The 23,771-nt window shown below is 35.4% G+C and overlaps 1 protein-coding gene and 1 long non-coding RNA gene across 6 annotated transcripts in view; one reads left to right on the forward strand and one right to left on the reverse strand.

Moving 5' to 3' along the window:
* The window catches only part of edil3a (EGF-like repeats and discoidin I-like domains 3a), a 206,495-nt gene that overhangs the window by 173,899 nt on the left and 8,825 nt on the right, over window positions 1–23,771 (forward strand). For all 5 annotated transcript variants that reach the window (XM_058776707.1, XM_058776705.1, XM_058776706.1 and 2 more), the window contains one exon: window positions 18,884–19,039. In XM_058776707.1, the coding sequence (XP_058632690.1) occupies window positions 18,884–19,039 (156 nt within the window). The remainder of the gene's footprint in view (window positions 1–18,883; window positions 19,040–23,771) is intronic.
* On the reverse strand, window positions 1,157–11,231 carry LOC131541141 (uncharacterized). The gene is made up of 4 exons (XR_009271410.1): window positions 11,000–11,231; window positions 10,336–10,412; window positions 7,484–7,569; window positions 1,157–1,283 (listed from the first exon to the last, which is right to left on the reverse strand). It is a non-coding gene; the product is annotated as an uncharacterized LOC131541141 (long non-coding RNA).

The following is a 23,771-nucleotide window of genomic DNA, read 5'->3' on the forward strand; positions in this document are numbered from 1 at the left end:
ACAGAAGTTGAGAGGAATTGTAATTGTCTCCTAGAGCAGTAATGATGACTAGCTAAATAAAGGCTGGGGCTACTGCTGTTTTGATTAAATGTCACACATGAAAAATGAAGCTCAACAAGCGGCCGTCAGTGCTCATGGAAAGAAGGATCTACAATATGCTCTGGGATTTAGCATTCATGGGATCAAAACAGTCCACAAATATATTCTGGCACACCAAAATGTCTGAAATATGTTGGTAAGTGGCATTCTTGTAGTGTAGCTGCTTTTTTTACAAACCTTTTTTCTCCCTCAAGCTATTAAATTCATAAGTATGGCTGGTTGACATGCATTGCTTCATGCTGAATGGAATAGCTTTTTAATGTTATTTGTCTTATTACCCAGCCTTGCAAAGGAATCAATAGAAACGCTACCTGAAGCCATGTTGTCTCACTGAACTAATTGTGAGCTGGAAACAAAGTCTTCAGGATTCCAATACAATTATTGAACAGTCAAAAAAAGAAATAAAAAGGATTGTCATGATTCTTGGTTCCAATCCAGCACGTAAATGAAACGGAACAGCTTCCTCAATGAGTCGAATCCCATTTGAGCTTTTGGGAAATTAGCCTTTGTTTCACAATAAAAAGCAATATACTTCTACACTTTTCCTTTAGTGTTTAGTTATGTAATCTACATGCATAAATTATATACTTTTTCATGGTTGGTTCCAAATGGTCAGTCACAACATTCTGTGACCAATTATTTGTATATAATTGTCCATTGTCCCTGGTCATTATCACAAAGTTCATAATTTATGTGGTACTAGTATTCCAAATGCAATTGCAAATAAATAAATGTAAAAAATAAAATATAAAATAAAATAAATTGGTGCCCATTCTGCCAATGCTGAGATAAATAACTTTTTATTTTAGATCATTCCAAAACTACAAAGCCACATTGAACACTCTTTACATTAGTCAAACTACAGATGCATTACTTGTGGTGTTCTTTGCACGTTAAACTGCACTAGGAAAAAGTATTCTGCCATTAAATATTGTCCTTGTCACCTCTAACACATTACTGTTTTTCTGTCAAGTTGTTTGCTGAAAGAATGAGAATGCAACAGATGTCTGTGTTCAGCTGTCAAGAAAAGGTACTTTCTTTTTTTTATGTGATGTGTGCAGGTGTAAGGAGGTGAAGGGCAGGAACACTTTCAGATGCATCGAGGGCTTTTTGTAGGCAGATGGTGCTGATGTGCTCACCAGGGAAGCAGCTAGAGCAGGGGAGTGGTGGGCAAGCATAGGGTCCTGGATGAAATAAAAGAACACTGGGTCTCATTCACTAATAACTGCATAGATTATTTATACGCACAGGACAATTTCTCACTAAACAATTCCACCTAGTTAACAACTCACACATGAATTTATGAAGTTATGAAAATATGAATTTATTCATAATCTCATTCAAATATTAATTAATTTGGAGTATTCTAAATGAGTAACCAACATGCCCATGGTTAGTAATTTGCACAAAACACACCCAAAGCACCTTCAAGTAAGGGCTTCACAAACTCATTGTCAGCCAGCATATATATATATATATATATATATTATATATATATACTATAAATATTCAACACTATATATATATATATCAGCCCTTACTTGAAGGTGCTTTGGGTCTTAATCTTACCACACAGCATACCCTGTTAAAAAAGTCTCGTTCGCCACTGATATATATATAGTGTTGAATATTTATAGTATGTTTGGTCACACTTTATATTAGGTGGCCTTAACTACTATGTACTTACATAAAAAAATAAATACAATGTACTTATTGTTACGTTGACCTAGTTTGCTTAGTTCCCTTGATTAGTTAATTAGCTCACCTGTTTCTGTTTCCCCTTGATTACTTCTAGTATTTAAAGCCTGTGTTCTCCTCTGGTTCTTTGTCTGCTATTATTTGATCTATGTGTTTGCTACCCCTCACTCCTGGATTATCTCTGTTTCTTGTTTTGGATTCTCATTAAAAGACTCTGTTTTGTTTACACTCCTTCATCGTGCGCTTTATTAGCAATACAACGTAATACTTATTGTGTTCATACTGTATTGCAAAACACTTTTGCTGCTATTGAGGTGGGATACGGGTAAGGTTAGGGACAGGTTTGGTGGTATGGGTACACTGTAAAAAGATTGCTGTACATTTTACAGTAACTTACTGGCAGCTGGATGCCAGTAAGTTACTGTAAAAATAGTTACAGTATTATTACTGTAATTGCATTTACAGTATAATAATGACTTTACTGTATGTTCATTTACAGTATCAGTGCTGTAGTGTTTATTTTCATGTAGTTTAAACGTTTTTAACCTGTAAAAAAACAATCAAATTGTGGTACAGTACTGTAATCCATGATTTTTACCACCCCAGCGCCATAAAAATCACAATAACTCATGAGCATTAGTTCTGATAATATTTTTTTGGTAACACTTTATTTCAGGGTCTCTTAACTAGTTGCTTATTAGCATGCATATTACTAGAATATTAGCCATTTATTAGTACTAATTAAGCACATATCAATGCCTTATTCTACATGACCTTATTCTACATCCCTAATCCTACCAATACCTAAACTTAACAACTACCTTACTGACTATTAATAAGCAGCAAATTAGGAATTTATTGAAGGAAAAGTTGTAGTTAATAGTGAATAAGTGTTCCCTATTCTAAAGTGTTACCAATCTTTTTAATTTATTTTTAAAAGTAATTAAAAGTCTTGATCTCTAGGATGAACTAGCAGAAAAAAGGGCATCACCACAGTCCCCTGGGCACTTTGTATCATGGCAAAACATACACATACTGAAAAGCAAAAACAAGTAAGTACACTAACAGTCAAAAGTTTTTGAACAGTTAGATTTTTGATGCTTTTAAAAAATTCTCTTCTGCTCACCAAGCCTGCATTTATTTGAATACAAAAACAGCAAAAGCAGTAATACGGTGAAATATTTTTTACTATTTAAAATAACAGCTTTCTATTTGAATATATTTTAAAATGTAATTTATTCCTGTGATCAAAGCAAAATTTTCAGCATCATTACTCCAGTCTTCAGTGTCACATGATCCTTCAGAAATCATTCTAACATGCTGATAAACATTTATTATTATTATTATTGGCTAAGTGGCTTATTTTTTTAAAGCGACAAGTATAATTCATTATAATTTGCACTTACAAATTGCATAAATAATATTATGAAATTAATGTTTTAAATATAAACAAAAAAAAATACACAAAAAATATGTAATGATAGAAAAAAAATTGAATGATACTTTTAAAAATGAGACTAAAATCTTAATGACTGAGCCATTGAGTCATTTATTCAATCAATTAATTAAAAACCGCTGATTCATTCAGGAACTGATTCATTTTTTATGAATGGATCAGTGAATCACTGATTCAAGGCATTCAAAAAAGATAAATTCATTCAGTAATTAAACACTGTTGTATGCAGAGACGCACAACATGGCTTTGTTTAGAACAATCTTTGCGAAATAGAGCAAAAAGACAATATTTTCTTCACGATTTAAATCACTTAATATTAACTTCTTGTTTATTGAATTTTGTTGCCCTGACACTTAGTAAAGTCTGGCACGGACCATGCTAAATGCTAACCAATCTGTTCATATAATCTAGTCATTCTAAATGTGTGTGTGTCCTAGAAAATCTGTGCTTATAATACCATGATTAAAAATCTATATTTGTTGCTATACAGTAACAGTGATCTAATTTTGTCAGGTGGGGATATCGGTATTATGAATTTATAGGCTACAGTAAGTTAAGATACCTGAAGCAGCTGCATTTTGCTGTTTAAGTGCTGGTTTAATAGAAATAATTGTAATGCGCCTGAAAACTCAATCTTGAGGCTTCAGCCCCCTTAGCCCACCCCTAGCGCTGCCGCTGTTTGATTTCCAGGGAATGTATAACTTAATAAAATGTGTAGAGGAGCGCAGGGCACAAACTAACACAGGGTTAGTTGTAACACACATGGTTTAAATATTTCCACACATGCTAGCATAACCAAATTTACAGTATTTACTAGCTGCCATATCAATTATTCGATATTCAATGATCTGCCATATATTAGATTCGATAACATTTTAAGCTGTCATATGGTTATGTTACAACGTGCCCCTCATGTTACAATGTACCCCACCAGAGGTGGGTAGAGTACCCAAAAACTGTACTCAAGTAAAAGTAAAAGTACTTGAAGAAATATTTACTCAAGTAAAAGTAAAAGTAATAGTCTGAATAGTTACTTGAGTAAGAGTAAAAAGTACGGATAAAAACTACTCAAGTAGTTAGTTACTAGTTACTTTGGATCATATACTGAATATAGTTTATTTTTATGTAGATATATAGATATTTAGATAATAAATAAATAAATATTATATTATATTATAGTATAGTATAGTATAGTATAGTATAGTATATTATATTATGACCCTAGACCACAAAACCAGTCTGAAGTTGCTGGGGTATATTTGTAGCAATAGCCAAAAATACATTGTATGGGTCAAACTTAAAAAAAAATATTTTATGCCAAAAAATCATTAGGACATTAAGTAAGGATCATGTTCCATGAAGATATTTTGTAAATTTCTTACCGTAAATATATTAAAACTTAATTTTTGATTAGTAATACGCATTGCTGAGAACTTCATCTAGACAACTTTAAAGGCAATTTTCTCAGTATTTTGATTTTTGTTTTTTAAAAATTGACACTTATGACTGGTTTTGTGGTCCAGGGTCATTCATATATATATATATATATATGTGGTGGGATACAGTGATGGGAATAACGGCGTTATAAATAAACGGCGTTACTAACGGCGTTATTTTTTTCAGTAACGAGTAATGAAACGAATTACTGTTTGCCCCGTTACAACACCGTTACTGACAATAAAATGTGGCGTTACTATATTATATTATTAGAATTTAATTTTTCAGTTCATCTGAATGGATGCGCAGTGTAGCTGTATTTGACGTACCATAAACTCTAGTGTGAAGGCGCACGACTCGCCGTCGCTTTCTCTCACAGACACGCACGCAAAGAAAGATACAGAGCAAGAAAGTCTTTCATAACATGCAGAATTGACGCGCTACATGTAAACGATATTCTTTGTTGTATTTTCCTGTCAAAATAAGAATTCCTTTTGGAATTCTTCCGCTTTTAAGAACTGCCGGTTTCTCTGGTAGTGGGCGGAACTAATGCGCAAACGACAATCTCATTGGCTGGCGCTCACCTATCGTCCCTGTTTTGATTTCAGCAAATCAGTTCGAGCGAGCTCAGACAACGTGATTAATATTCATGAACCCAGCAGCTCATTAATCCTTAGTGCGTTTTATATTGATGACAAATATGCATTCATACTTGGTTATTCTAATTACTAAAGTTCTATCATAATATTATATTATAATGTTTGACTGACTGATACTAAGTGTCAGTAGATAAATAGTGTAGATTAATGTACAATGTTTTATAATAATAATTTATTCTTTTTAGTGTCCATTTCATTAATTTAGCATATTTAATACTGGGGACATCCAAAGTTATTTGACATTTGAACATTTTTAAAAAGTGACGCAATAGTTACTTTCCTGGTAATTAGTTACTTTTATAATGATGTAACTCAGTTACTAACTCAGTTACTATTTGTGAGAAGCAACTAGTAACTATAACTAATTACTTTTTTAAAGTAACGTGCCCAACACTGTATATAATATACACACACACACATACTGCCGTTCAAAATACTTTTAATGTTTTTTTTTTATGTAATTTATTTCAGTGATGCAAATCAGAATTTTTATCAGCCTGATTTATTATCAATGCTGTTGTTTTTTAGCGTTCTATTCATAAAAGAATCCTAAACAAAATGTCACAGGTTACAAAAATATTAAGCAGCAAAACTGTTCCCTGTTGAAAAAAACCAGCATATGCTGGTAAGGTATGTTTCGAAGCAGGGGATGCTGGTTTGAGCTGATTTAAGCTGGTCTTTTGCTGGTTTATGCTGGTCCGACTAGCTTAAGACCAGCACATGACCAGCTAAAGACCATCTTAAACCAGCAAAGGACCAGCATAAACCAGCATCCCAGCTTCAAAACATACCTAACCACCATATGCTGTTTGTTTTTGGTTTTTCAACAACACTGGTAATAAATCAATATATTTGAATGATTTCTGAAGGATCATACGACTCTGAAAACTGGAGTAACAACTGATAAAAATTCTGATTTGCATCACTGAAATAAATTAAATTATGTATTATAAATGTATATATGTATATAACCTCTGACACGGAGTAGAGTGAAAACTCCTCACATGACCGCTACAGAACATCTGAACATAACAAAACAAATGCACTTCTTCCGTCTGTTCTGCAAAATGTAAACAAATGTAGCCTTTATTTCTGCAAGCGTAAATATTGTGAAAATATCTGTATTAATTGTGTCTAGGCAAAGGCATTCCTCCTGGAACTAACGCGGGTTTGGCGGGTGTTTATTTCATACTCTGTGACCAGCTTATTTAATGAATAAATTCTACATTGTATTTAATGTGTAAGGTACATGTACAACAAACTGTAATGTCATAGTGGTATCGTGTACTGTAATCGAATCTATACCTGTGGAACCGACAGCACACGCGATGTTCATCTCATAAAGATCTTCATAGCTAGCAAACCATAGCCTTTGCTTTCAACTGACTGTTGATCCAAAGCCACGTCTTCAACGCTCTTGATGTTACAACCGCGACTCAGCGCGTGCGGCAGGGAACTGAACGAATCATTCAAGCTGATTCGCGAACCGATTCACTGGTCTGCCATCTGGTTTGATCAAGCCTTCGAACAGAATTGACTCAAAAGAATGAATCATTTGCGAACGGGCATCGCTCATTGCCCAGAAAAAAGTAGACGGTGCGTTTGGAATAAATTGAAGGATTTTTAACTTGTATTGCATTAAGATAAAGTAATGAGAGGAGCGTCGCCCACAGTAACGAAGTAAAAGTACCGTTTTTTTACTAAAAATGTACTTGAGTAAGAGTAAAAGTACCTATTTTTAAATATACTCTAAAAGTATTAGTTACCCAAAAAATTTACTCAAGTAAATGTAACGAAGTAAATGTAACTCGTTACTACCCACCTCTGTACCCCACCTACGGGGCATGTTGTCACATTTCACTTCCATTCTTTTGAGATAAATAACGAAAAACATATACACTGTAATTATGTAACAACGCAACATATTTGTACTAGACAAGTGTGAAATAAAAGTGTATATAAAATATTATACTCTGAACCCCACGTGGATTTACACAAACTAAGAAAGTCAAACAGTGTTAGGTTGTGCCCCGTGCTCGCCTACTTTAAATACAATATAACTTGCTTTGGATAAAAGCATCTGGCAAATGCATGAATGTAAATGCAATGTAAAACAAAATGTATTTTGCGTTACCTAATTCTGCATTTCTGTAAAATGGACAGCTGGCTGTATGATGATTCTGCCCTCATATCCAAGATCCTGTTTTTGCTTGGAGAAATCTCATGTAACAGACAGAGTCACAACACCCTTTTGGTGTTACTATAGTTTGTGATTAGAAAGAAAAAAAAAAAAACTACCGTACAGTAATACAAACATTTTTAATAAAATAAACATTTTTGGTAACACTTTACAATAAGGTGTCATTTGTTAACATTAGTTAATGTATTAACTAACACAAACAAACAATGAACAATGCATTTATTACACTATTTATTAATCTTTGTTAACCCATTTGTGCCCAAATTTTTCTGAATGGTTTTATGTATATAGTCATGTTAATAGTGTCCTATGTGAACATGTTCTGCATTTATTTCCCAAAGGGTTTTGGTTTTTTTCTTGAAAATCGTATTTGAATGAGTGGCAACTGTAGTTGCCGGTGAGCAAATATGTTGTATTTGTCATATTTGAATAGGAGGAGAACATTTGGCATCTAACTCAAAATAACTGCATGGATAACTGCAAAATAACTGCAAATAATGTCATATTTGAATAGGAGGAGAACATTTGGCATCTAACTCAAAATAACTGCATTCAACAGATCAATCTTTATTCATGAACAAATTTATTATATATAAAAGTCGAAGAACATTCGATGCAAACCCAAAAAAGCTGCATGTATCTTATAATCTCTTGAATATGAATACACAACAAAGAACAAATCCATTTGTCTTAAAGTGGTGGAACATAGGGCAGAACAAAGTGCAGCCATTAAGTTGGCCCAACAGGGCATTGTGTATCAAAAAGTTAAATGAAAATATATAAATAAAAATAAATAAATATGTACAGTGCCCTCCAATAATATTGGCACCCTTAGTAAATATAAGCAAAGGCGGCTGTGAAAATAGATTTGCATTGTTTATCCTTTTGATCTTTCATTCAAAAAATTCACAAAATTCTAACCTTTCACTGAAGTAAAACAACTGAAAGTGTGTGTGGGGGGGGGACCTCATTGTGAAATAAATGCTTTCTGTAGTTCATGTTGGCCACAATTATTGGCACCCGATTATTGCAACGTCTTTTTCCCAAGATAACAGCTCTGAGTTTTCTCCTATAATGCCTGAAGAGTTTGGAGAACACCTGAAACGAGATCAGGGATTATTCATTCATACAGAATCTCTCCAGATCCTTCAGATTCACAGCTCCATGTTGGTGCTTCTTCTCTTCAGTTTACCTCACTCATTTTCTATAGGGTTCAGGTCAGGGGACTTCGACGGCCATGGCAGAAGCTTCATTTTGTGCTCAGTGACACATTTTTGTGTTGATTTTGATGTTTGTTTTGGATTAGTGTCCTGATGGAAGATCCGACCACGGCCCATTATACGATTTCTTAAGTAAAATATCTCTGAAGTATATTCCCATTCATATTTACATTTTTTAGCACACCCGGTTGACTAGGAGCATGACATTGTCCAGTCATGACTGCCTGTTCCACAGGATTATAAATGCCAACTGAAAAAAAAATATAATAATAATAAAATCTAAACCTGACTGACCTCATATTTCTAGGGGTGCCAATAATTGTGGCCAACATGCATTGGAGAAAAAACTTTTATTTCATCATGAGATTTTCTCCCCACTTTCAATTGTTTTTGTGAATTCTTTGAATGAAAGATCAAAAGCATAAACGATTTATTTCCATAGCTGCCTTTGCTCAAATTCACCAAGGGTGCCAATATTAGTGGAGGGCACTGTACATTTTCTGAAGAAAATGAGTGGTGCTTGCCGTGGGAAAACTCGGCATTAGGCTCTAATAGTAACTCTAATCGTGTTAGCATCATGTTAACAACATGCTAACAACATGTTAATTGTGTTAGCATTATGCTAACAACATATTAACACAAGTAAATGTTAAAACAAAATTAGCATGATTAGCATGTTGCTAGCATGATGTTAACATGTTTTAAACAAGCCATTAATGTGATTAGCATGTTTCTAGCATGATGCTAACAATCTGTTTTTAACAAGAAGGTAACATGAGTAGCATGATGCTAGCAACAGTATACCCCCATTTCCCCATGATATATGTACTCACAAGTCATTTGCCCACCAGCAATATAGTTGCCGCTTGGACTTATGACTAAGTATGCAAAAAACTATAGATCTCTTGTAAGATTTGTTTTGTTTGGATGATTCTAGAGACCTTCATGATTATGTAGCTGTATATATGGCAACAAAAAATACTTATTAGTAATATGAAAATGAGCTTTCTTTGGGAGGTTTTGCCTTTTCCGTGCTTCCTGAAAATAGGACTAGGAAGTTGACAGCCTTATGTGACAGGAAGGAAGTGAATACCTTTTTTTCCCCCTTGAAATCCTTTATTTGGTTGTTAGCTTGCATGTCATTGAGACATCAAACATGGATAACATCTAGAAATATACTTACAAAAGGAAAATGGCAACTATCAACTGCGGCAACTATGTTAGTTAATGAAAATACAGTTGTTGTTTATTCATGTTAGTTCACAGTGCATTAACTACAACCTGTGATTTTAATAATGAAATTGAAATTAACATTAACTAAGATTAATAAATGTTGTAGAAGTATTGTTAATTCTTAGTTCATGTTTACTAATGTTTTTAACTAATGTTAATGTTAACTAATGAACCTTTTTGTAAAGTTTTACCTCATTTTTAATATTTATAAGCAAAACTTGCTATATGAATACATTGCTAGCCCGTTCCTCTCTTTAAAAAGTAAACTCGTTCTGCAAGTTAGTGGCTAATTCGGCTACTTTAGTAACATTAGTTAAGTTGATGAAAGCTCACCTGTTGTTACGACGGCAATCACAGGAAAAGACTCCAATACTCCTCCAATGCAGACGACATGACCACAAGACCACAAACTTGAAAATAAAATACAAAAGATGTACTTTACAGTGGTATTTCTTAACTCAGTTTTCCTCAGTATTTCATGTTAACTCGCGGTTTTATTTTACGTCTCTCACTGAATAGGGACCTAAATTCTCTAAAGTTACATACCACATTGGTACACGCGTTTCTAACTTAAATAGCATTTGAAGATGATTACACTTGCGATATAGAAGCAGCGTACAAAAGATATTATGCTTCTCTGTGTTCGTTAACTTCGGCTAACTGACATTATTAACTTACCAGTTAATGTTATCATCGATACTATGACATTCACAAAAAGAGGCTCCAACATACACATCCGATGTTGCAGACGAAATCTAGACTAGAAACTTGAAAAGAAGAACTTGAAAATACTTTTTAAAATCTCCACTGAAACAGTGGTGTTGCCTACGCACTTTACCTCAGTAACGTTATGTCACGTTAGTTCGTTGTTAAGGTTAAGTATAACGACTCGCCAGATTAACTAACTTGCATTAAAGGGCAGCAGAACCTACAAACGTGTTTCTCGGGTTTAACTAAGGTTTATTTTGACTAATATAGGTGACCTTAATTTACTCACCAGTCGATGTTATCACCGTTATGCCAGCGTTAATCCGGCCGTCAGTCAGAAAAAAAGGCCCCAACTCTCGACATGAAAAAACGACATGATAAATAATGTTAGTTTGCTGTTAACAAGTTAAAACATCTTAAAATATCTCAGTTTTGCATAAAACAGAAATAACCTTTTTGTCCAATTAACAGTGCAACATTTCTCTTTTGTCCTTTTACAGCTGCTTCCACCAAACAGTAAATAAAAGAAATCTCCCTTGCCATTGGTCAGATTTTGCGGGCAAGTCCACTACTGTAAATTTACAGTAGTTTACTGTAAATGGATTTATAGTAGTGAAGAATACAGTAGTGACCATATAGTTTCCCATAATCCTTTGCAGTTTACAGTAAATACTGTATATATATTTTACAGTATCTTACTGTACATATTACTGTAAAATACTGTTCAAATTACAAAAATCGGTTACAGTGTAGGTTTAAGGGTGGGTTAAAGCGTAAGGGATGTGTCAGCAGTGTAATTATAAATGTAATTACAGAAATTAATTACAGATGTAATTACATATAGGTATTTTTACAAATATAAGTATAATGTAAAAGCATGTATGTGCACTATAAGTGCATTGTACTAATTTATTAATTTAAATGTATGTACATAGTAGTTAAGGTCACCTAATATAAAGCGCATGTTTTAGTACAAACATTTTGATAATCATGTTCATGTTTGTGATAATGTTTGTACATGGATTTCACATACATATTTGTGCATGGTTAGTGAATGAGACCCATTATCATGTATTTCAAGACGGTCAGTGGCTTTTGTCTCCATCCTCAATTTTCTGGGTTTCACATGTTTTATTATCTGTTCTTTGCTTGATTCCCATACCATGTAAGCACTGGAGCAATGCTGATCAGTGTTTAAAAATGTCACTTTCACATTTATCTTGAGTCTTGGTTTGAATTAAACCTGCTGAATTGTAGCATTGAAGAAAATCTTTCGGCAAGCTTCAGCTTAGTTTGTTTTCAACATGTGATTTTATTTTTTATTTTATTTTATTTTATTTTTTTTTCTTTCAGAGTGTTTTCGACAAATATCAAGTATGTGGGAGGTTGTTTATGTGCTTTGGGGACTTTCTCCCCTCTCTACTCCAGAACTGAAAGGCATGTAAATGTTAACTCGGTGTTTGCAAATGATCTCAAAATTAGCTAATCTAATTTAAGAGTGCTTCTAATCCACATCACAGACCCTCTGTTAGATGAAGGCCAATGTAACTTTCACTTTACCCAATTTGAGTTGATTTCCCTGAGTGTCAGTGTAAATTCGATTAGTCGATAAATGTTGTTACTTCAGGAAGAGAGGAGATGCATCTAATGCCGCAAATCACTTAACATTCTTCAATCATTGCATCTATCTGCTTTAAAAGGATTATCACTGAGTTGCTATGTACTTCACCTGTGTGTATAATGGGCTGAGGGTCTTATTTACTAACCCCAATGTATTTCCCACTTGTTGGAAATGTCAGGAAATTATCTTATAGCGTGAGGCTTTAGGGTGAATCCCATTTCTCTGTCTTACCCCTTCCCCTTCGTCTTACCCCTAGCCCTTGTCCCTCAAAACCGAGTGGTAAGCGCTAGGGGTGAAAACATACCCCTATGAAATGAGACACCACTTGGTTACGATTACGTCATCATACACCGTCGTTAGCTGGCTGCTACGTCATCAGAGCCGACAAGTGTTGATCACAAACTTTGGATCGTTTTACAAACTTGTTAAAACTGTAGACATGCATGGAGTCCTTTCAAGGCTAGTCTGCGGGACTGTTGTGCAAATCAGCAATGTAACAGCGTAGCAAACTAGCGATTTTTTTAAAACGTTTCAATTAAGAACATGGTTGCAAATATATATGTACAGGACTGTCTAGAGCACAAAACAAGACTGTCGTAATTTTTAAATAAATTATTTAAGCCGAAAATACTTGATTGTTGCCGGTTGCGCAGTGTGTTCTGGGTACCCCTTGGTTTCAAGTAAGCTTGCGAAAATGCTTGGTTTTAAGGGGTATCTACCCCTTCCCCTTAGCCCTACCCCTCGATCAAAACGAGAATTGGGATAGCCCTTACTCTCACGTGAACGCGCAAAACTAAGGGGAAGGGGTAAGGGGAAGGGGTAAGACAGAGAAATGGGATTCACCCTTAGTCTCTAGGCTGTTAGCACATAAATATTCATAATAAATGAATAGAATACCTTTTTATTTCTGTTGAAATTCTGTAAGTTTTAAGTTTAAACTATTCAAAGACAAATTCGATCCAAACACTGTTCAAAATGGAAAGTTGTTGTAAAGTAAGCAAACTGATGAATCCAGAATATTCTGAATTCAGCTGAATTTGGATATGAAAAGAGACTTTTGACAACATTTAACAATTATCAGTGGTACTTTTAGAAATTTGGCTAAATACTTTGACATTTGTAACATTAACCTTCCCATTTTTAAACCCCACAATGGCAGTTTTATCCTGGATATTTTAAGTAATTGAAAGGAAATCTGCATCATTGCTTTCCCACGCTTTGTGACAACACAACAAAGAAATGATCAGCACATGACCTGATAAATATCTAAGCTTCTGTCTTGTCCTTTCACAGACGAGAATAAATGATTCTCAACTGGAAGCTGCATTTGTCACCTTAAGAATGTCCTTAGTTCTTAACTGGATTTGAAGCATGGATGGCTAAAGAAATTGATTTCCTCCAGGGAGTAATTTTTTTTTTTAAATGATCTATAGCCATGCTAGAATGGATGAATGCAGTGGTGGATTTATTTATTTTAATTTTTTTAATCGCTGTGTTAAAGCCTTAAGCCTTAATAATGCAGGAGCAGTCACATTCCACTCACATGCAGATGTTCACAAAAATACATGCTTTGTTTTCAAAGGGGCTCGTAATTGATTGAATGCACTGTTATTTTCACAGGTGTTTTTTTCTGTGGAAAAATAAAAGTCATTTTTGTGTGTGTGTGTGTCAAACTCTTAGATGAGGTTTGGTGCTGTAAATTATGCATGCAGAGCAAGCGCACTCTGAATTGAGAAGCTGTCAGGTCTGTTCGAATCTGGACGCTTGATATGAATTGGAGATGCTTTTACTCATGAAATGTTGTGTCTTTCTCTTTTCCCTCCTTCTTTTACCTCTCTCTTTCTCTCTCTTTCATTTTCTCTCAACTGGAGGTATTCCATTTTCCAGGTCTGATTTGTATGCAGTTTGCTAAGCAGTGGAACTAATTAATGTAATGGGATGAAAAGAAGCGATTTAAGTGCGAATCTGTACAGATGAAGAATGATTCAGGCTTGAAGGAACTGAGTGGAGAAATGAAATATTCACACAAGGGACTAATTTGCTCTTGTCTGTTTTGATGGACTCACACTCACTTTTTTTGTTGTTCTCTTATTAGATCTATTTTTATATATGCTTTTATCCAAAATAGATGACACAGATACAGTGATGAAATTGTTTAATTTCTGAATGAAAGTAGTTCCAGATCAAACAGGTCTGTACTGTAGTAAGATATTTGTTTTCGCATTCATATGAATGGCAGTTGCACATTCGGTTTAGGATTTTCTAATGTTTTTGTGCTTTCTTAAAGGCAGATTTTCTAACTAGCTCTAAAACCCTTGAAATATGACAGCGTTATGCTTTAAGCAAAGGCATAAGTGAGCCCGACCACGATTTTCTCAAAACTCATCTAATGTACCTTGTTCAGCAACTTCTTTAAAAGCCTCTATTTGATTCCTGTGAAGGGGGCCATAGAGAGAAATCCTGGGACTGACTGTACTTTTTGTTCAAAAACATATAACATCCAACAATTACTTTCTTTGTTTATTCCACAGCCAATAAGCCACAAGAGGCAATCATCAGGGTCCAGTCAGCTTGGAAAATTATACAAAAATTGCCAAAGGTGACGAAGCAGATTTTAAACACCCCCTAGAATCAGAAATAGATGGCATCCTTCATCAGATTGGTGTCTCGGTGTCCTTCTGAACCAGGTTTTGTAAAGGTATTTACAGTGAGCTCACAAGAATAAGATGATGCCAGTGGGCCAAACCCCTCATAAACAGTTCATGACTAAAATGTATTTATTTATTTATTTGTTTTGTAGATGAACATGTAAAGGATACATACCAAATTTCATACAAATTGGACAAACATTGATTGACATAAAACTTTTTTTTGTTTTTGTTTTTTTGATGGAAGATGATTGATTGTTTTTTGTTTAATGTAACCCAAATATATTACAGATTATTAGTCAAAATGTAAGTGTACTTATTATAGCACTACCTATTGTCCAAAATGTTGTGCATAATTAGTGGGCAAGATTTTAGAGAGGGAAAAAAGTGAAGAAAAATAAGGACATTGAACGAATACAACATCAGTTTCATTGTTTGTTACCTGCATTCAACGCTGAAAATGATGATGCTGGAAAACAATTAATTTAAATAAAAGGTAATCATCTGTCTGGTGTTTCTACTTATACTTATGGCCTGAGCACATCTCAGGTGTTGTGTGCACAGTACAGTTTGATTGGATGTTTTATGTTCTTGTGAAGCAGACATACCTCATGTCTTTATCCCAAGTGCACCTTTCCAGTAGGAATGAAAGTGGGTCAGAGTATTCAAGGAACTGTAAATTAAAGCGGTTTTCAGTATTGAACCAATTTAGTCCAGCCACAGGGACCCTAATATCTCAATGGTTTGACCGTATGAAGTCTGTTTAATTTGATATCTATAATGCGCCAGCATTTCACAAAGAGCCGTATTTCTCTGTAAACTGGCTGGGCTATGCAAAGCTTGTATGTGCCAGATTACTGTGTGTTGATTAAGAATACGTTTGCTTGTGGGTGTTGTAATAGAATGAAGGGACAATAAAATACATCAGGACTGTGGAAGGTGTTTCCTAAATCTAGATCTGCCTAAGGAAAAATACTGTAAATAAATAACAGCCAAATTTTTGGTGCACTTTGCCACAAGCAAACTTCATTTAGTCTGTCTGTGTGAAGGTTAATCACAGGGGTGAATGCAATAAACATTTGCACCACTTTTGAGAGCGGTATTTTAGCACAAAAACACATTTATTCAATAACCTTGTGCCGTTTAACCACACACTTTTTGCTCTTTTAGTTATTGTCATCCTTTTTAGCACAAACACACCTTTCTATGTTAATTGGGCTTATAGATTGAGTTTTACTTACAAAAGTCAGTGCTGTTTGGCTGGTGCAATTAACATTGGGCTGTTTACCAATCACAGAGACAGTGGAATTGACTCACTAAATGATAGAGAGGAGCATTATAGCCAGGCTTAGGTCTTGCATGGTGTAGACAAACATACTTTTGGCATTTTAAAAAGCCGATTTAGGTGATTTGGGCGAATTTACGGCATTACCTGATTTGCATAATTTCTTTAGTGAATTTAGCATTAAATCAATGCAGACAGCATGTGCAAATAAACAGTGCTATCAGTGAGTGCAATTCATTGTTGAGAATTCCAGTGTTTTATTTATTATAATTTAAAACGGTTCACAAGCTGACGCACCTGAATTCATTCGCTGACATTGAAGATAAAACATTGTGTCCTCAGGTTTACGCGTAACTGCAATTACTGCCTCAGCGTCAAGGTCCTTCTTTGTTCAGACGGACTGGCTTGATTCATTGGTCTGAGTGAGATTAGCTTTGGGTTCAAGCTTCTGTGTGAAATCAAGGACATGCAGGTGTGTCAAGCACTTCCATTCATTCCAGGCCACTCACTCTCCATCCTGTTATCATTGCAATTACTTTGGAAATGTCACATATGTTGTAATATGCAAATGTAAGTAACAGTTTTATGAGTCTAGATGAAATTATCTAATTTCATTCCCGCAATTAGGGAACAAGGTATGAGTCTATACTTAAAAGCAGGTCTTATCCCCATAGATATGTGTGTTGACTGAGTGTAATTAAAGAAAAGTCAAGTGAAGGTTTATTGTTGTTTCTGTTATAGAGTAATAAAAGAAACAGTTTCTCAAGTGACCTTGTTGGAGAAGCTTAGCATGAGCCATGCAACAGTAAATTCAACAATAAGGCAACGTTATAGAGTAGTAGATACAATAACCACAACCTATATAAAGAGAAGGGCAATGTAGACTGCCAGTGTAAATAATGTACATTCAACAAATATAAAACACAGACCATAGTGCTGTTAAACTGTTGAAATGAGCATTTATTCCATTGAGAAAACTAACTATTCCACAGTCTTTGCAGCAGCTCATAGACTCCTAAGCTCGGAGGGAGGTTCCTTCTAATGTTTTTACTTCTATCATACCATCTTATGGAGCGTTTCCTTTTCATTATTACTTTGCCTTGCTTGTTCTGGTTTGTAAGGCACTATTCCATGTAATAATTTTTTAGTGCAATATGTATGTTGAAAAATGCTATAAATGGAGTCGGTCTATGTTTATGAGTGACCTTAATGTGCGGTCACATTTACCATTTTCATGGCAGAATCCACACAATCCGGAATTTCATGTGAGGGCTAAAGATTTCCCCAAACTGATTTTTCAACGGTTCAGGTTCACACATGGATTCATCATGTTGACAAACAGAAATCTGCTTGGTTTAAAAGTGTTTTTTTGTGTGTGTTAGCAGTGCTTCATACATTGCTACACTATTGACAACACTGAACCACAACTTTATGGCTTTTGACCATTTGGCGTATTTGTTCTAGCAATGAGGCTGTTAAGTGCAATGGGTCTATATGAATGATTTTGTTTCTTAACCAACACTATCTGAATTTCTCCCTGTACTAATGAGCTGCCTTCTCCTTTTGTTTTGTGGTGTAGTTCAAACCATTTGTGACCACAATTCAATAATAATGATCTAAAACATCCAACTTTATTTAGACTGCTGCAGCCCTGTATAAAGATAAACTTACAAGTTTATAACGAGGAGGTATTTATATACCATCAGCCAAAAATGGAATTTGGTATTGCAAATAAAGACTTATAAGTACATATTTAGGTTACTTTTTAAACCAAATTACATAAAACAGAGATCAAACGTAGCGTTAGTTCTGGCAGGTCATGTCAGTCAAGCTTGCATCAGCTGACTCTCACCTGATCCACGTCTAACTATAGGAGTATGACGCCTATCACTACTTCCTTTTATAAGGTATTATTATTAGTACTATTCAGCAGCTTATCGCTTTGCTCAGGAGCTATTTACCCTCCTCCATCCCCAGCTCCTCCTTCCGGCCACATTCAGGACTTGGCATTCAATATTCCTTGTTTAGCCAGACTCTTTTATTCTGAATTATGTTGTTACATTAAATTGATATTAAGGTCATTAATGATATCTGCTACGTGTATGTTGGTTCTGTTCTGTTTACCCTAAGTAGGTTATCGCTTGTCTCCCTTCTCTTATCGATTCTAGGCTGCATGGATGGGCAGGGAGCTTTTGCCCAGAACAGAACCATACCGCCAGTCCAAACTGTATGTTAATTGTCAATCATCTTTGATGATAGTGGTCCTGACAGAACTAAATAAAAGGTTTTTTTTTGCAGCTATGCAACAACAACAACAACAACAAATCTCAGTAAATACAGCCGCATAAAATATTAACCAAATGCAATTATCACATATTGCTGTGGCTAGCAATCACAGTTCTGCTGAGCTGAAATAAAAGGCTACTTTTTATTGCCCTCTTTGCTGTGAATAATTCATGATACCCTCCAAACAAATTTACAGTATCTTAAGAAGTTATTGCCGAAGATAAGAGTGGAAGATTCAGGCTATTTGGGGAGTCAAGTAATCACTAAAATCTCTTACTGATAGAAGAGCTCTCTCATTCTTTTTCTCTCACTCTTTCTCTCTGTGTTTTTCAGGTTGACATGCTTCGGCCAACAAAAATCACAGGCGTTATTACCCAGGGGGCTAAAGACTTTGGACATGTTCAGTTTGTCGGCTCCTACAAGCTGGCTTACAGCAATAACGGCGAGAGATGGTTTATATATCAAGATGAAAAACAGAAGAAAGACAGGGTAAGATTTTTTCTCGCACACTGCCACATGTCAAAAACTCATATTATTGCAAGACGAAAGAACTTTTATCTTTTGACCGAAGGCGCTTTTATCTCATGGTTGATCTGAATCACCTTGATTTAAATAGTTTTGTTTTACAAAAATGTTGTGTTTAACTGTCTTTGCATTGTTGTTTTGCTAAACCTAAACACTTGATTTCATAAGCCTGGGTTCTATGGACATGTTTACATCCCAAAGTCAATGAAAGAAGCACATCCTTGTCTGATATCAGGGCTGTATATTCTCCTCCATCTTATCCTGTCAACACTGTCCCAAGGCACCTGGGTAGACTCTGTTTGTTTTTCTCTCTATAGCCTGCCTACACACAGATAACGGTCCAATCTGTCCAGCCTCAGTGAGGAGTGTGCCAGAAATGTTTGTTCACAACCCTCTAGTGGGTTACAAACGTCCAGTCTATTGGCCTGAGCTTGTCTTCTGAGGCTTCTGACACTATTCTGAACCTAGCGGTGAGGCAGTTTATGTGTATATGTGCATTTTGAAGACATTGCTGAATATATCGTTTTTGAAAAAGAAAAGCTGTCAGGGTTGTTAAAAGGAAAAGCTAAAAGATGACTGAACCATGGCTTTTAGCAGTAGACATATGTCTGTTTGTGACCTTAATATTGGTGATGTTTGTCACACAGCCCTGTGTCCCAGCTCTAATTTTAGTTCCTTTTTAGTACTGAGATAATCTTTGCATTTGGCTACTGCTATGTGTCATGGTAAGGGCAGAGAGCTGGTGAGTATTAGCTGGCACAGGGTCAGCATCTTGGTAAGCCAAGCACAGCATGGATCTTCAGATAAAAATGTGATGCAGAGATGGCCTCCTATGATTTTATTGAGATTATTAAAACCTGATCTGCACCACAGTGTTTCTCACTTCTTCAGTGATTTTTTCCTCAGTTTTCTCAAAGCTCTTAACTCCAATTATATCATATAATGCTACATTTCACAAATCCTTTATTTAATCATACTTGCCAATAAGATGCAATATACTGTGATTTCTGGGTAGAGTTTAGAAATCACAATAGAATCTCATTTTAAAATCACATTTAATTTTGGAGCCAGTGGTTAGAATGAAATAATGTTTCTCATGTGGATGAAACAAGTTTGAGTATAGCCAGCAACATGACCTGATTCCATGTCCCTGTTGAAAAAACAAAACAGCATATGCTGGTTAGGTATGTTTTGAAGCATGGCAGCTGGTTTGAGCTGGTTTAAGCTGGTCCTTAGTTGGTCATGAGCTGGTTTAACACTAAAACTGCCAGAATTTTATAACTACTAGAATGGCCATAGCGGTCATTTTGACTATTCATACTAGACTGAACTGAATGCCATTTTTGTCATATCATATAAAATTAATATGATATGTAGCATGTAGGTATGTTTGTAGCAATAGCCAAAAATACATTGTATGGATCAAAATTATCAATTTTTCTTTTATGCCAAAAATCATTAGTATGTTAAGTAAAGATCATGTTCAATGAAGATATTTTTTTAATTTCTTACCGTAAATGTATCAAAACTTTATTTTTTATTAGTAATATGCATTGCTAAGAACTTCATTTGGACAACTTTAAAGGTGATTTTCTCAATATTTAGATTTTTTTGCACCCTCAGATTCCAGATTTTCAAATAGTTGTATCTCGGCCAAATATTGTCCGATCCTAACAAACCATACATCAATGGAAAGATTATTTATTCAGTTTTCAGATGATGTATGAATCTCAATTTCGAAAAATTGACACTTAAGACTGGTTTTGTCGTCCAGGGTCACATATATGCTAGCATTATGCAAGGGTAATAATAATAATAATAGGCTAATGCCTATTTTGTAATAGCATTGAAGTAGGCTATTTTTTGATAACAACCAGGTTAGTCTCAGCCTAACATACCTGGAACCGTGACACACTGAATGACAGCAGTTGTTGAATTGGAGGTGTTTTTTTTTTTGTTTTTTTTTGTTTTGTTTTTTGTTTTTTTGTTTTACAAAAGGGAATTTTAGCTTAGCACTAGAATATAAAAACAACTAGAAAAAAAGTTGACAGTGACATGTATCTTCAACTGCGGGAAAAAGACGCAAAAGCTGCAAATTATACTCCGTCTGTAATGTGAACGGTCAATTTGACCGCTATGGCTATTCAAGGTAGAAATACTCAGAACTCTTTTGTGTTTTGTAATTTTAAAATAACAACATTAGAATAAAATATACACACATTTAGGAAAAGTCAGGGTATTATAGTTATATTGGTTTTATTTCAATGAAGTTATTACATTGCAAAGTTTAAAAATGGTCAAAATGACTGCCTTGGTAGTTCTAGTGTTAAGCTGGTCCTGAGCTGGTTATAAGCTGGTTTTGAGCTGGTCATGTGCTGGTTTTAAGCAACTAGTTCCTGCTCAGGACCAGCTCATAACCAGCTTATAACCAGCTGAGGGCCACCTTAAACCAGCTGTAACTGTTTTCCTGTGATTTGCTTGCACCACACTTGTCGAGAAAAAAGACAAATTGGCAAGCTGTCATTGTCCACAAGAGAGTGGCATTAATGCATTAACAACTAGTTGTTCAGCTTGGTTCTGTAAACACTAGGAGGATTTAATGAAAAATGATTTGGCTGTGGTTGTCACTCTCTCCGATATAACACACTCTGTATGTAAAGAATGGCATTAACACCCAAAAGAGGACTGACAACAACATTTAGCTGTATTGTGTACCCTTGTGTGGTCCATGATTGCTTGTAGTGTGTTCCTCAAATCTTACTCTGCCTTTGGCCAAAACCTAAACTCACCTGAGTGTGCTTAGCCTCAAGAGACTGTCAAAATCATTTGAAACAATCATTTTGCCAACACACTCACATAATGCTTACTCGCCCCATATTTTCCAAACAACACCTTAAAAACAGATGTTACCTGTTTCCTGACAGAAATCATCTGCTCATCTAAAGCTGTTGGCAGTGAAGATGCTGTGATTGGCACAGTCATGCACACCCATCATCGATTAGCCTCGGGTCAACATCAAGGGGTTAATTAGCCTGTGAATAGAACTATTCCCACACAGGCAGTGGGGTCAATAGAACATTAGATGGCAGTAAATAAGATCACATCCCCAGATTAGCTGCCAGTAGATTCCCTTCCCCCTTCCAAGCATGTAACCACATTCCCTTGCTGTGGACGTGAAGAGGGACGTGAAGCTCTGTGGTCCATGGTTTTGATTAGGTTGTATATTTTACTCTTGAACCTGAAGATGGCAGTTGATTAGCAGCAATGCATAGGCTTAGAATATTCATATCAGCATTTGAATGAAGAATGAACAGAGATGTGATTGGATTCCCATGATGGGTATGACCAGAAGGTTATATATGGTTATATAATCTCCTATTGTATAATCTGTATCAGTGTCAAATCATGACTTACGACCAGGAAAATCACAAGTTCCCTTGCGTCTTTTGGGAGTAGGTGCCCTTGATGTCCTCATTGCAGAAATCAATACTGTGGAAACATTGCCCAATGGGTTAAATAGGAGGCACAGACCAGAACAGATTGGAGAGGAAAAGTAAAACTCTATTTCTAGCCACTGAGCAAGAAGTTTAAGCGAAGCTTAGTGACCCACAAAGGGCATAGTGGGTATTATTAAAGAGAGCACCTTCTGAATTTTAGAGGTGCTCCTCTGAAATACCTGCATTAATATCTGTGAAGACCCTTTAGACATGATTGCCAACAGTTTTACTTGATTTTTGGTATGTTTCGGTCACTCTTCTAAACTTATCACTTGGTCTTGTTCTTATCACTCCGTAGTCAATACAGCTTTCAAGCGCTACTAAAATCTTATCTCACTCTCTCATATCCCAGTTGCTTTTAGCTCAAGGGAGAAAATGCAATATCAGATTGTATCATATCTCGTTTTTAACCTTTCAGATTTGGACCTGATCTAATGGTAGTCTTAAAGTGCTATTTATCTGGTTGTTGGCAATAGGGTTCTGAGGATGATGGGCCTTGAAGATTAAATTGAATACAATGCAACCTAGTATTTACTGTCTTCAGTTGAGATGAGCACTAGAGCAGTAGCAGAGTTTCCCTGTCTTACACATCATTTTAGAATCACCGAACAGCCTCTTGATGGGTGTGAGAAAAAGGTGCCAGTTTGGTAATGGATTATATTGTTATAGAACAAGTGAAGTGAACTGTGGGCTGTGGTTTAATGGCCAAATATGAATATATAGGGTCTGCATTACTGTCCCTTTGCCGCTTTTAAAGCCTCTTTACTATACAGTATATTGACATAATAAAATTAATAGGACTGTCAAATTGAACATGTATGGTTAATTAAATGTCTTTAACACTATTACCTTTTTAACAATGTTAAAGGGTTACTCCACCCCAAAATGAAAATTGTGTCATTAATCACTTACCCCCATGTCGTTCCAAAGCCGTAAAAGCTTCCTTCATCTTCGGAACACAATTTTAGATATTTTGGAAGAAAACTGGGAGGCTTGTGACTGTCCCATTGACTGCCAAGTAAATAACACTGTCAAGGCACAGAAAAGTATGAAAGACATCGTCAAAATACTCAATCTGACATCAGTGGTTCAATCTGAATTTAATGACGTGACGAGAACACTTTTTCTGCGCAAAGAAAACAAAAATAACGACTTTATTCAACAATTTGTCTCCTCCACGTCACCGTAGCACCATTTGT

This window comes from Onychostoma macrolepis, chromosome 05, assembly GCF_012432095.1.
Source record: "Onychostoma macrolepis isolate SWU-2019 chromosome 05, ASM1243209v1, whole genome shotgun sequence".
Taxonomy (NCBI): domain Eukaryota; kingdom Metazoa; phylum Chordata; class Actinopteri; order Cypriniformes; family Cyprinidae; genus Onychostoma; species Onychostoma macrolepis.